Genomic DNA, 12,587 nt, shown 5'->3' on the forward strand with positions numbered 1-12,587 from the left:
TGGGGCCCTCAACAAGGCTCGTCAGAACCACAGCCCCCCTACTCCTCCTGGTGCGCCTAGTGCTTGTAGATTCCAGAAAAACGTGCAGGGGGGTGGGGGGGATGGGGGACAGGGTGGGCAGGGCCTGTCCACCAGAACACAGATTACCACAGAGCTTTGGTAATTAAGACAGTGTTGGCTCAGCCAGGGCTCCACAAGGAGACCTCAGAACAAACAGAAATCCATCCCAGGTACCTTCACCAGCTAAATGTGAAAATAAAACTCTTACACTTTAGAAGAAAATATGGCAGAATATCTTCATGAGCTCTTAAACAGCACCAAATTCTCTTAAACAGCACCCCCCCAAAAAAAAAAAACATAAAGGAAAAGATTGATCAAACTGACTATATTCAAATAAAAAGCTGCTGGACCGATGAAGAAACAAACAGCAAAAGCCACACAAACAGCCCGGGAAATGATGTTTGCAACGCGTGTGACCAACAAAAGAGTTGGAATCAGGATAAATGAAACACTCCCTCAAATCAATAAGAAATGGAAAAACAGCTCAATAGAATGGGCTCCGGCTCCGAGGAGGCACCGGGCAGGAGAGGAGATCGAGGTGGCGCCATGGAGAAAGATGCCCCATCTCCTAGTCACAGGGGACAGCAAAAGCACACAACAGTGACACGCACAGTGCACCATCAGGTTGCTGGCGAGGATGCAGCTGGGGGAGGGAGGTGGTTTAGGAAGCAACTGCAGAATCCAGCCAAGCTGAAGGTTTGTTATCTCTGCGCCCCATGACTACGAGCCCTCCTCCAGCAGAGGCCATGGAGGGACTCCAGGGAAACCCCAGCAGGAATGCTCGGAAGCAGAAACAACCAGCGTGCCTGTTAGCTGAGCATGGGTGAGTATACTGAATGTAAGTAAGCATCCAAATACCAGAAGGACACGTCACCGTTATAATGATGAAACAGAGCCCATGATACCACATAAATCTCAAAACTATAACATTCCTTTTTTTAAGCAGCAAAGGGATACACACAGCAAGATCCATTTACATAGTTTTAAAACATGCAAAGAAAGATCTATATACAATTCCATCTGTGGTAAAATATAAAGATATGCATTGGGGATATAGTCACAAAATTATTGGTGGCTCAAGGGAGGGCAAGAGAAGGGTGCTGGGTGAGAGGGGTTCACAGGTTGCTTGGATTATGTTTTTTTTTTAAACAAAAATCTCAAGCAAATATGAAATATGGTAGAATGTTAAGATTTAGCAAAGCTGGGTGATGGTACCTGATGTTCATTATCATTGTCTCTACATTTCTCTGATACTTAAATAGGTCACAATAATTTTAAGAGCCCTGGGTGAGAGCCAGTCCCCTCTCTCCACACTCCAAGAAGGAGGGTTCCTGTGTGCTGAGCACAGGGCATTCATTTAGCTCAGCCCTGAGCAGCAGTCCTTCATAGACACCCCAGTATTCCAGAGGCCCTCATCCTTGGCCACACAGGAGAATCAACCAAGGTGCGTTTAAGAAAGATGTGTGCAGGGCCCACCCTAGAGACAGATTCTGCTGGCCTGGGATAGGGCCAGGGATGGGATGGTCTTTTTAAAAGACCACCAGGGGATTCTGTGGTCCGGGCTAGCATGCTCCCCAACATCCAGCCAGGCTAGAGGGTGGCGTGGCAGCAATCCCAGGCCCCAAGGGCTCTGCTCTGTTCAGCCTGCCTCCCGTAGTCTTCTCTCTGGAACCTTAACTCAGGGAGTGCTCACACCTAGCCCTGAACTCTGGGACCTTAACTCAGGGAGTGCTCACACCTAGCCCTGAACTCTGGGACCTTAACTCGGGGAGTGCTCACACCTAGCCCTGAACTCTGGGACCTTAACTCGGGGAGTGCTCACACCTAGCCCTGAACTCTAGGACCTTAATTTGGGAAGTGCTCACACCTGGCCCTGAACTCTGGGCCCTTAATTCAGGGCTGCTCACACCTGGCGCTGAACTCCGGGCCCTTAATTTGGGGGCGTGCTCACACCTGGCCCTGAACGTCGACGGCGCACTTCATGTAGGGCTGTGCTACATGCTTTGCGAGCATCTTCTCACCAAGAACTTGGCCCTCACTTCAGACCTCTGAGGCAGGTACTTTCAGCCTTGCTTTAGAAATGAGGAAATAGCCTGTCCAGGGGCACACAGGGGACGAGGGGCAGGACAGAGGGAACCCAGGTCTGTCTGGTTCCTGGGCCATGATGTCCGTTTGTCCACCTTTAACTGAAGGCATCCCCGTTAAGGCCTGATATCTTGCCTCTTGGAATGAGCCCCTAATTTAAAAATGCTCATTGCATCACGTGACAGGCCGGCTGTCAATCTGACACAAATCTCAGCCCTCTAGCTGTGGTCAGCCGGTGGCCGTTACCTGGAGTCCACGTCTAATTAGGGGGAGCAGGGACACTGAGCCAGAGGGTGGAGTGGCCTTTGGGACAGGCCTTCTTTAATCCTTAAAAACGTGCTATGGCACTTCACCAAAGAGGACATGTACAGGGCCATCATCACCAGGTAAATACAAATTAAAACCAAAATGAGATGCTACCACACACCCACCAAAATAGCTAAAATAAAAGGACAGGAAGATCACATGTGGGTGAGGACACGGAGCGCCTGGAACACTCATCCACTACTGGGGCAGTGTAAGTTGGCATACTATCTTAGGGAACCGTTTGTAGTACCTTCTAAAGCTGGAGGTAAATGTATCCTATGCCCAGCAATTCTCCCCCTCAATATATCTCAAAAGACACACACACGCATGTCCACTGAAAGGTATTTGTAAGAATGTTCACAGCCACTCTATTCTTGGTAGCCACACACTAGAAACAACTCAGATGTCCCTCGGCAACAGGGTAGATACATAAGCTGTAGTGAACTCATATAATGTGAATGCCACACTTCAGCGCAAATCCGCAAAAATCAGCAATGCATGACATACGTGGAGGCAGTGAGAAGCACAAGAAGCCGGGAACAAAATATTACAGAAGGCATGTTTCCACTTATGTAAAGTTTAGAAAGAGGCATAAACTAGTCTACAGTCTTAAATTGCAGAGTTTACCTGTGGTGAGGGTGGTCACTGGAATGGGGCAAGTGGGAAGTTTCCAGAGTGCTGGCGAAACTACATATTTCTCAATCTGGGTAGTGGTTCCGCGCCATGTTCACTTAGTACAATTTACTCAAACTTTCATGTATGATTTGTCCCTTTTTCACAAGTATGTTGTACCTTAATAAAAACATAACTTTTTAAAACTGTGCTGTAGACCATGATATGCAGCATGGCACACACCTGACCTGGACAGAGACCAAGGGGCCGCCCGAGCGCCCAACGCGAGCCTACCTGAAGGCAGCTGGGCCAGGTGTTTGTATGCCAGGTGCAGGTTCTGCCGGCAGGCGGGCTGCGGGTCGTTCAGCAGGAAGGACAGGGCAAGGATGATATCATGCTCCAAAAAGCCTTCTCTGGGGAAGAGAAGTTGGATTTAGACACACTGAGAGCATGCCCGAGAGGATCCCCTAAGAACAAGAGGCTGCTGGCCACCCGCACCCTGCCGTGGAGTCAGCCCGTGCTGGCTGGTGCAGACCACATTCCTCTCGCTTCCTGAGAGAAGACACAGGCCAGAGGCAATAACACGTCACGGAATCCCTCGAGGTCGGGAGAGCAGTGGCTTGTGTGGTGGAATCACACAGCTCTGCCCCTTCCTAGACAGGACTCCAACTTGGGCTCTTTGTGCCCCTGGATCCTTCCTTTCATTCTTCTGAACCCCAGTCCTATCGTCTGTAAAGTGAGGATGAGGCAGCAGAAACTGGTACCCAACCTCCCCATCCTTCACACACACCCACGGATGCTCCAGGGCAGGGAGCTCGCAGGCCCCCCACAGCCCTTCCCTCTTCTCCCAGCTGAGTTGCAGGCTTGCCAGCAGCCAGCTGCTTGCCTGCAAACCTATGTATGCCTGTTATGCTTGTTGTTATAATTATATAAGTTAATTAAATATTAGGTATGCCAATTAAATGAGAAGAGTTTTTTTTTTTTTTTAATTTCCTTAGAAAACAAAGTTGAATGCTTTGGGAAGACTGAAAAATGAGTCTCTAAAAACAAAAGTGAGATGATTGTAAAAGAGTCTAGGTTTTTGCATGCAGATTACTTCATTAATGTCTTTGAGTTCTTACTCTACTTTAAAGAAACCAAAGCTGCAAATTAGATGATGTTATAGCTGTGGTTTAAGCAAAAAATGATGACAGGAAATGCCAACGAGTGGGCCCATATCCAAGAAAAGGCCTGGGTGGCACACAGGGATTGGTGACTGCCTCAACATTTGTGTTTGGGGTTAAAATGAACCGTTTAAAGGGAATATACAATTTCTTCGATTCCTGGCTTTTTAACTATTTCTTTTGATTAACGAACTAACTGTTGGGCCCATCACTTCTGGTGAGAGGGCTTCCGAGGTCACATCTCTCAGGGCTGGGGTCCGGCAGAAGTGAGAGCCCAGGGTGAGGCCCCTGCCCAGTGCCCGGCATACAGGAAGTGCCCAACCAACTGTGCTCTGCCGTGTTGGCCAGGACTTAACCTTCTGGCGAGTTCTGAGTCACTCTGGGAGAAGACAATCACCACCCCTGACCACCAAGTGTGAGGCGCCTGGGCCTCTCCGGTCGGCACCCGGTCGCCCACTCCGCGTCACTCCTGCTTTGTAGATTGGCTCTGTTTGTGGGCCATCATGTGAACTATCTCCTCAAGGTGACAAGACGCCAAGCCCCGGGCTTCCGCCCTCATCCCCCTTCCTGTCACTACTTGTGCGGGGACAAGAGGGCAGAAGGTTTCAACACGGCTAATTATTCAGAGCTTGACGGGCTCTGCAAGCAAGTGGCTTTAGTTGTAAGATCACCACTGGACCCGGGCGAACTTCAGAAGTCGGCCCGGGTTACTTTTGGCCCTTTGCATTCTTCACCCAGCACGGAGTGGTGGAGCGAGCTGGGGACTTAGAATCCTGGGCCCTGGGCACACAAGTTGCCTCGCTCTGGTCAGTCTGAGGGGTGACGGAGAACACCGAAGGAGTGTGTGGGCCAGGCCATATCAGGTCCTCGGTCAGTGATGGATTCTTCATGGAGTCCCTCATCTGCTAAGATGGCCACAGCCAGGAGCCCCCTACCCCCGTGCAGACCTCCTAGTGTTGCTAAACCTACAGTCACCCTCACGAGGCTTGTAGTTTCCTTAGAGTTGCTGGAGCTTCAAGCATCTCTCCTCTCAGTGTCTGTCACACCTCATTGGGGGTCACTACCTAATGTCCATATCAGGTCCAGAAAGAGAAAAAAGGAGCAAGAAGAATGAGAGAGGCTTCGCTCCTCTGTGCCCCTAAGGTATTCAAGCATCTTCCCTGGGTCTCTCTCAGATAAGCACAGTGAGACTGACCAAGAGCCTTGCCAAGGCACAGAGCAGGAAAGGGCAGGACCCCCCAGGCCAGGGCTCATGCCCCCACCCACCCGTCTGCCCTTCCTGGTGCAAAGCGTGTGAATTAGGTGCTCACTGTGGCCCTGCCTCCGCACACACATCCCGTTCATAGCAACCCGTTGGGCCAGGGCTGCACGTGGGATCAGGCTGGCACATCCCCTTCCAGGGACCTGGAAGTAGAACCCAGAAAGGAGACAGAGAGCTGGGAGGTCAAGGGGACCGAGGGACTGAGGCGGCCATTAGGAGAAGGCCCTGAGCAAGCGGTATGTGAGTTTACAGAGACAGTCCATGGGGAGAGGGAGGCAGCAGTCCCCAGGGAGAGGCCACCCAGGCCCACGTGGGGTGGACGTTTCCGAAGTGTCTCCAGGCTGAGCACTTCACGTGCACTAACTCACTTAACTCCCTTCCCCTCGAGTGAGGCACCGAGAGCTTGGGGAGAGGCAGGACCAAGCGACCTGGGGTTCTGTGAGCTGCCCTGACACCGCTGAAAGTATCTGAAGGGGTGTCTATTGTTTACACCACACAAGCCCACAGACAGTGAGCACCCCACCCCTCGTGTTCTCCATCATCACTATTATTAACACTCTTCCTCCCGCCTTCTTCTGGGCATGTGCACACTGAACAGTGGTCCCTGGGCAGGGCTTGGGGGCTGTTTGTGATTTCTGGATCTGTTTTCAATACAAAGTAAAACTAGTGATCCCAGGTCAAGAGGGTGAACTGAGCTGATGGAAAGCACCTCCACCCCCTCACATACACACAAACTGACTGCTAACCAAAATGCTGGATGAACTATTATTTAAGTGTAAGATGCAAATCTGTGCTTACACAAGAAAGGGATATTTCCAGTGTGAGAAACCTAGAAGAACCTCAGCATGGTGAGCAGGGGTTGAAGCCACCACCCCAGACCAGGTGTACACTTTGAGGCTGGTGTCTTGACGACTGTACGGCAACAGAAGCCAAAGCCGCAAGCCCTGTCGGGGTCTGAGAGAGGGAACTGGGCTCCCCATAAAGAGCCAAGAAAAGGCTAAATTGTTGCTGGTGCAGGGCCTGAACTTTCTTTCCACCTTCAAAGGATGAAGCTCAGAGCTGAGAACTAACATAACAACTGGTCTGGAACAGAAGCCCCATTAGGCCCCACAGATGCAACCAAAACCGCCCCACAGAGACCTGTTCTGGCCAAATAGAAGTCCTGCTGAAGAACTGTGCTACAGAGCACTCAAGGTCATTCAAGGGCGTGCCACTCAGGGTTGGGGTGTGGCTCCAAAATGTGACATTGGTTTCCAGAGATAGCTGCCCACCTGCCCACGTTATGGGTCGCCATGATGTAGAGAACCTCGGTGGCCTGGATCCGCACCACATCATTGCTGTCCTTCAGCAAAGCTTTCAGGCTCTCCAGGCAGCCTGTGGCAGAAAAACTTGTGAACGTTTGCCAGTCTCAGAAGTCAACTAACCTAGAAGTCAACAGGTGGGCCAATATCGGGGAACAGGAGAGCACCCGAGATTCTGCTGCTCAGAATTCGTGTTGGTTACGAAGTATTGCAGAGTCACCAAAGGGGGCTCTGGGTGCTAGAAAGGCTCCCACCCAGGGACTTTTTCATCTAACCCCCCTGCACGCTTCCTACCAGTGTCTTCTCTTGCAGTCCAGATGGGGTTAAGAAAATGGACTTTGCATTTGGAGAGACCGGGGGTCAAATTCCAACCCTGTCCCCAACTAGTCATGTACGCTTGAATGCGTTACACCTCAGGATGCCAGATTGAGCCAATAAAAGTCCTGCTTTATTTATTTATCAGGCAACCCTAGTCTCACACCCACTCTCTGAGCCTCAGTTTTCTTATCTGTGGGGTGAGGATGCTCCTTCCTCCCAGGGCCGGTGCTATGAGGACTGAGACAACACGGGCTCTGCAGGTGGAGTGGTGCTGGCCCGGAGTCAGGCTCATTACATGGCAACCCTTATTAATGAAGCTCCACTCGGTGTCCAAGGCCATGCTAGGTCCACCACCGCCTCTAGAATTAAGCCAGCTCTTCAGATAAGGCTGCGGGGAGAAGCAGCAGTTCACTCATTGTGTGCCTGATCTGGGAAGAGTATGACCATGCCACTAAAGTCACCTCAATTCTTATTTTGGTACTTAGGAGAGTGGGAAACAAGGGACACAGGTCCCAGATTTATGTGTGGTTTCAGTAGGGCACGTGCCTATTTTTTGTGACAGCCTCGTGAATGACACAGATAAACAGGGCTGTTTAGTGGATTTGTGGTCACCTGGATGAGCCATAGCAGAGCAAGCTGATTCGTGGCTCTGGATGGGCTGCTGGTAGTGTCCGGGCAAGGACTGACTGACCAGCTGGGAGGGATGCTGTGAAGGGGCCCCTCAGCTCCTCCCACCTTGAGCCACTCTCTATCTGTCCATCCAGACCCCAGTCATGGTCACCTGGACTGTGACACTCTCACCTATGTCGATGGCCACGTAGACATGCTCGGGGTCATGCATCAGGTCACACAGAGCCCTGAGGGCTTTCTGCCTCGTCAGCAGGTCCTCAGACTGCAGCTCCTCGTTCAGCTTGGGCAGGGCCCGACAGCCGTAGGCAATGGCAGCCTGGGCAGGGTTGATGTCAGGGGGCAGGTACATGGAGATGCGGGCATGGGCCATCTTCCACACCTGCAGAGGGCGACTCTCTAGCTTTCAAAACAAAGCTCTGCAGAAACAACTGATTAAAAGAACCCAAAAAGTTGTCGTTATTACTATTGTGATTTGGGAGTTATTTCTCATTTGATCCTGAAAAATGTAAGGGCAGCAGTTGGATATTTTTACTTCCATTTTACAGATGAGCAAACTGAGGCTGAGAGCAATGAAGACATTTGCTCAAAGTCACAACAAAGGTAAGTAGCAGCCCAAACTGCAAACTCCAGAGTTCTCCCACGTTTAACGACAGAAGAAACTAGTCATACTTTACAGGCTGGGCCGTGGGTCAAAGGCACCGAAGAGACAAAACAAACCAAACAAGCAGACACTAACATGGTCACTACATTTAGTGCTTATCTTGTGCCAGCAATACCTAGTAGCTAACTCAACTACCCCAGGAGTAGGGGACTTGTATTATCCACATTTTACAAAGGAAGAAGTTGAAACTCAGGGGCAAGGAGCTTGCTGGAGGTCACAGAACTGGTACAGCTAGGAGCAAATGTTCAAATCTGGATCTAGCTCATTTACCTACCAGGGACCCATACTCAGATGCTTCTGACATATCCACAAAAAAGGAACTAAGGTTAAAGCGTGATTTATTTTGATTCCACACAAACACACACTATGAGCAACTACAGGCAGTGTGGCTTAGTAGTTAAGAACTGGCTCCACAGACAGGCCATGGGTGGCTTTTGACAAGTTACTTCCTCTGTGTCTTTCTGTAGCTACAAAAGGGAGATGATAGTAGCATCTCCTTCCCCTCCTCCCAGAGTTGCCATATTAACTTACAGTCATGAGCCTGGCACGCCAGGACTCCGGGTATGTTGGCTCTGGTTATTATCATGGCGGCGCTGGTGGTTGTTACCACGTTTAGTGGTACTGACAGGCCCCAGCCCTGTAGGAATCTACTCCACTAAAAGAGGTAAGCTGGACTCTGATTCCGGGCACCAGGTGACAAGGGAAGGTGGAGCGGGGGCCGGGCTGGGACAGACGCGGCCATTTCGACCTGGGCTTCCCTCGCAGGGAGCGATGGGTGCTGGGGACAGGGTCCTGCCCTCCTCTAAGAGGCGTGGCCCGCGGGAGTCCGGCCGCGGATGACAGAGCCTTGGGGTGTGAGGCCGCGGGCCCCGTTTGAGCTGGAATGGGTGGGTCTGGGGGCCCCTGTTCCCGGGCCCCTGTCGGGCCGCAGCCTGCTCACCTGCCTCCCAGCGCGCGGTCTTGGTAGCGCACGCCCGTTGCCAGGCGACGCGGTTGCCAGGCGACGCCGACGGCGTCCGCAGCACCGCCCTCCGTACACTCGGCGCCCACTGCGCAGGCGCGAACAGCCCCGGGCTGGGGCTGGCTGTAAAGTGGCGACAATAGTAGTTTACAGGGTCACTGTCAGGAACAAAGGCTCAGCTTTGTTCACGGTACAGAAAAGAAGGGAAGGGAAGTGACTACGTACGCCTTTCTCTGTACTGATCACTTTGCATGGCCTTAATCCTTAGAGTAAACCCGTGAGGTTATAACATCCAGTTTACGGACAGGAACCTCAAAGAGATTCAATAGCTAACCCCAAATCATACAGGCCTGATCCCAGGACTGCGTAACCCTGGCCTATGCTCCTTCCTCTGCAGGCTGACTGGTTGGTAATGACACGATTGGCCCCTGCAGTGGACCCAACACACTGCTGGCAGGAGCAATTGTTCTTGAAAACAAGCCAGACCCAGCCACCACCTGCATGAAGCCCTCCCACGGCTCCCCACTGGTCTCAGGACAAACTCCAAAGTCCCAGCCTGCCACTCAAGGACTGGGTGATGGCCTCTTCCAGCTATGCTGGACTCTCTCTTAATCCCCCAAATGGCCAACTCTTTCCTGCAGCCTGGGCTGCCTATAACAACTTGGTGGACACTTCCTCCATGAAGCCTATCTTCTCTCCAACTCCAAATTAGTATGTGATCCCATACCTTAATTACCCATTGGCACACTTCCCTCCCCTAATTCTCTGTTTACTTCTCTGTTTCCCCCTGCAGACTCCAGCTTCCCCGAGGGTAGAGGCCATGTCAGTCTTGTTTACACCCCCAGTGCTAGGAATATACCGGGACACTTTCAGCAAGTGTAGAGCAAATGAGTGGTTAATGGACTTGAATCAAGCAGTTTCAGCATCTTGTGTGATCCTCACAACAAACCCTCAAGGTAGATATTCAGGTCCATTTTATAGCTGGGTAAACTGAGGCACAGGAGGAGGTAGAGCAACTCAGGCAACTTAGGCCTGAGCCCTTAGCAGTGAAACTCGCTAACAAAGACACCAAGCCTCAGCCTCCAGCACTTTAGCTTTGAACTGAAGATAAGTGACTTAGATCTGTGTGCAAAGGATCACATATTGTGACGTGGAGATCTGCCCCCTACTGCCTACTGCTGTCCTTCAAAGGACCAAGTCATGAAGGGTCTCTCTAACCCAGAGCATCCTAGCGTTTTTAGGAAGCTGGTGTGGAGAGCGCTGGGCTGGGAGTCAGGAAATCTGGGTTCCAATTCTAGTTCTAGCTCACTAGGCAAATCCTTTTGCCTGTGTGAGCCTTAGTTTCCTTGTCTGTGAAATCAGGGAGCTGAATCAAGTAGATTCTTTTTTTATTTTTAATAATTTTATTTATTTATTTTTTCCCCCAAAGCCCCAGTAGATAGTTGTATGTCATAGTTGCACATCCTTCTAGTTGCTATGTGTGGGACGTGGCCTCACCATGGCCCGAGAAGTGGTGCATTGGTGCACGCCCGGGATCCAAACCTGGGCCGCCAGCAGCAGAGCGCGCGCACTTAACCGCTAAGCCACGGGGCTGGCCCTAAATCAAGTAGATTCTTAAAGCTGGGAAGCCTGGGCCTCTCAGAATCTGATTACACAGTCTTTTTTTTTTTTTTTTAAATTGCCTTTCAATTTTATTATTTTTCAATCTCATTTTTATCTTTTTAAATATACGCATAACATTATATGTAGCATTTTGTCAATTTGTGAAACATCAAAATATAATAACCACCTGTGAATTCACCACCAGGACATTGTTGATGCCTGCATCTTCTTTCCCTATCCCATACCCCATCCTCCTCTCCAAAGCTAACTACGGTCATTTTCACGATTACAATTTCATGATTACACCCTCTTACAAGTGCCTCTGGAGGCCGTCTAGCCCTGCATGCCTCATCTCCAAACAGAAACTAGCTTTCAAGAGCTCAGTGACTCAGGTCAGCTTTTAAACAGCCATTAATTATGGAAATTAATTTTGTAGAATGAGCTCTAGAAGCCAGGGACATGATATTCAGGCATCATTAGATTCAGAACTATGCAGATCAAGGTCACTAAATGGTAGGCCTGTCCATTCCTTGCCGCTGCAGGTGCTGGACTCCAATTAAAGGCCAATGCCACAGCAAGAGCTCTAATGTCATGATTGCTCAGAGGAGGAGGTGTCTGTGGGAAAGGCTCGAAGGAGGGAAGCACACCGAAACACATCAGGGCTGACCTGGAAGAACCAGCTATGGGGGATGTTATTGTATTCTCTGTGTTCCAAATTGTTTATTTTCATTTGAGTTATTTATCAAATACGCAATATAGAGAGAGGAAAACACATAGAGGAAAATCCAAAAAGCATGAAAGTAAAATGTCTCCCTCCCTCCTTGGTCCCCAGCCAATGGGTTGTCCTCACTTGTGGAAACCACTGGTATCTTTCCAAAGATAAGCTAGACTTAAACAAGTAAATACAATTTATTTACTTTTTAATGTTGTGGCAGCATACTTCAAACACTGTTCTCTGCCTTTTTTAAAATTTAATATTTGTTTACTCACTTAACGTTTACTAAGTGCCTGCACATACCACTGTTGGGCCGGTGCACTACATTGATGAACCAAACACAAAATCCCCTGCTTTCAGTGCTCTTAGTGGAGGCAGCTGGACAAGCAACATAAAGGATAAGTTATATAATATGTTAGGAAATAGAGAGTGCCTGGGAGAAATAGAGCAGAATAAGGGGTGGGGAGAATGCTGCAATTGTAAATAGGGTGATTAGGGAAGGCCTCATCTTGAGGTGACAGCTGAGCAAACTTGAAGAAGGTGAGGGAGGGAAGCAATGTGGATATCTGGGGGAAAAGTATTCCAGGCCTAGGGAACAGCCAGTGCAAACACCCCAGTGCCTGGAGTGTTGGAGGAACAGCAAGGAGGCCGGTGGAGCATGTGTGGGATGGGGTGGGGGTAAGTAGGAGATGAGATAAGAGAGGAAATGGAGCTGAGGCAAATAATGTGGGGCCTCTTGGGCCATTTAAAGACTTTATTAGGGCCAGCCCCATGGCTGAGTGGTTAAAGTTCCTCACGCTCCGCTTCAGTGGCCCAGGTTCATGGGTTCGGATCCCAGGCACGGACCCACTCCACTTATCAGCCATGCTGTGGAGGCATCCCACATACAAAACAGAGGAAGATTGGCACAGA

The 12,587-nt window shown here is 50.2% G+C and overlaps 1 protein-coding gene across 1 annotated transcript; it reads right to left on the bottom strand.

Moving 5' to 3' along the window:
* Window positions 1–2,387: 2,387 nt before the first annotated feature.
* LOC101388131 (radial spoke head 14 homolog) lies at window positions 2,388–8,106 on the bottom strand. Its single transcript, XM_087423581.1, has 5 exons — window positions 7,908–8,106; window positions 6,759–6,861; window positions 3,562–3,615; window positions 3,358–3,476; window positions 2,388–2,404 (listed from the first exon to the last, which is right to left on the bottom strand). Exons 1-5 carry the CDS (start codon window positions 8,104–8,106, stop codon window positions 2,388–2,390), a joined length of 492 nt encoding a protein of 163 aa, XP_087279707.1.
* Between the last annotated feature and the right edge of the window lie 4,481 nt (window positions 8,107–12,587).

Source organism: Ceratotherium simum, chromosome 35, assembly GCF_057802395.1.
Source record: "Ceratotherium simum simum isolate JZ-2026a chromosome 35, ASM5780239v1, whole genome shotgun sequence".
Lineage (NCBI taxonomy): Eukaryota > Metazoa > Chordata > Mammalia > Perissodactyla > Rhinocerotidae > Ceratotherium > Ceratotherium simum.

Coding starts and splice junctions, on each gene's coding strand:
- LOC101388131 (XM_087423581.1), bottom strand. CDS start 8,106: ATGGCCCATGCCCGCATCTCCATGTACCTGCCCCCTGACATCAACCCT. Junction 6,862..7,907: donor CTACGTGGCCATCGACATAG/GTGAGAGTGTCA, acceptor TTTCTGCCACAG/GCTGCCTGGAGAGCCTGAAA. Junction 3,616..6,758: donor GCGACCCATAACGTGGGCAG/GTGGGCAGCTAT, acceptor GTCTTCTCTCAG/GAAGCGAGAGGAATGTGGTC.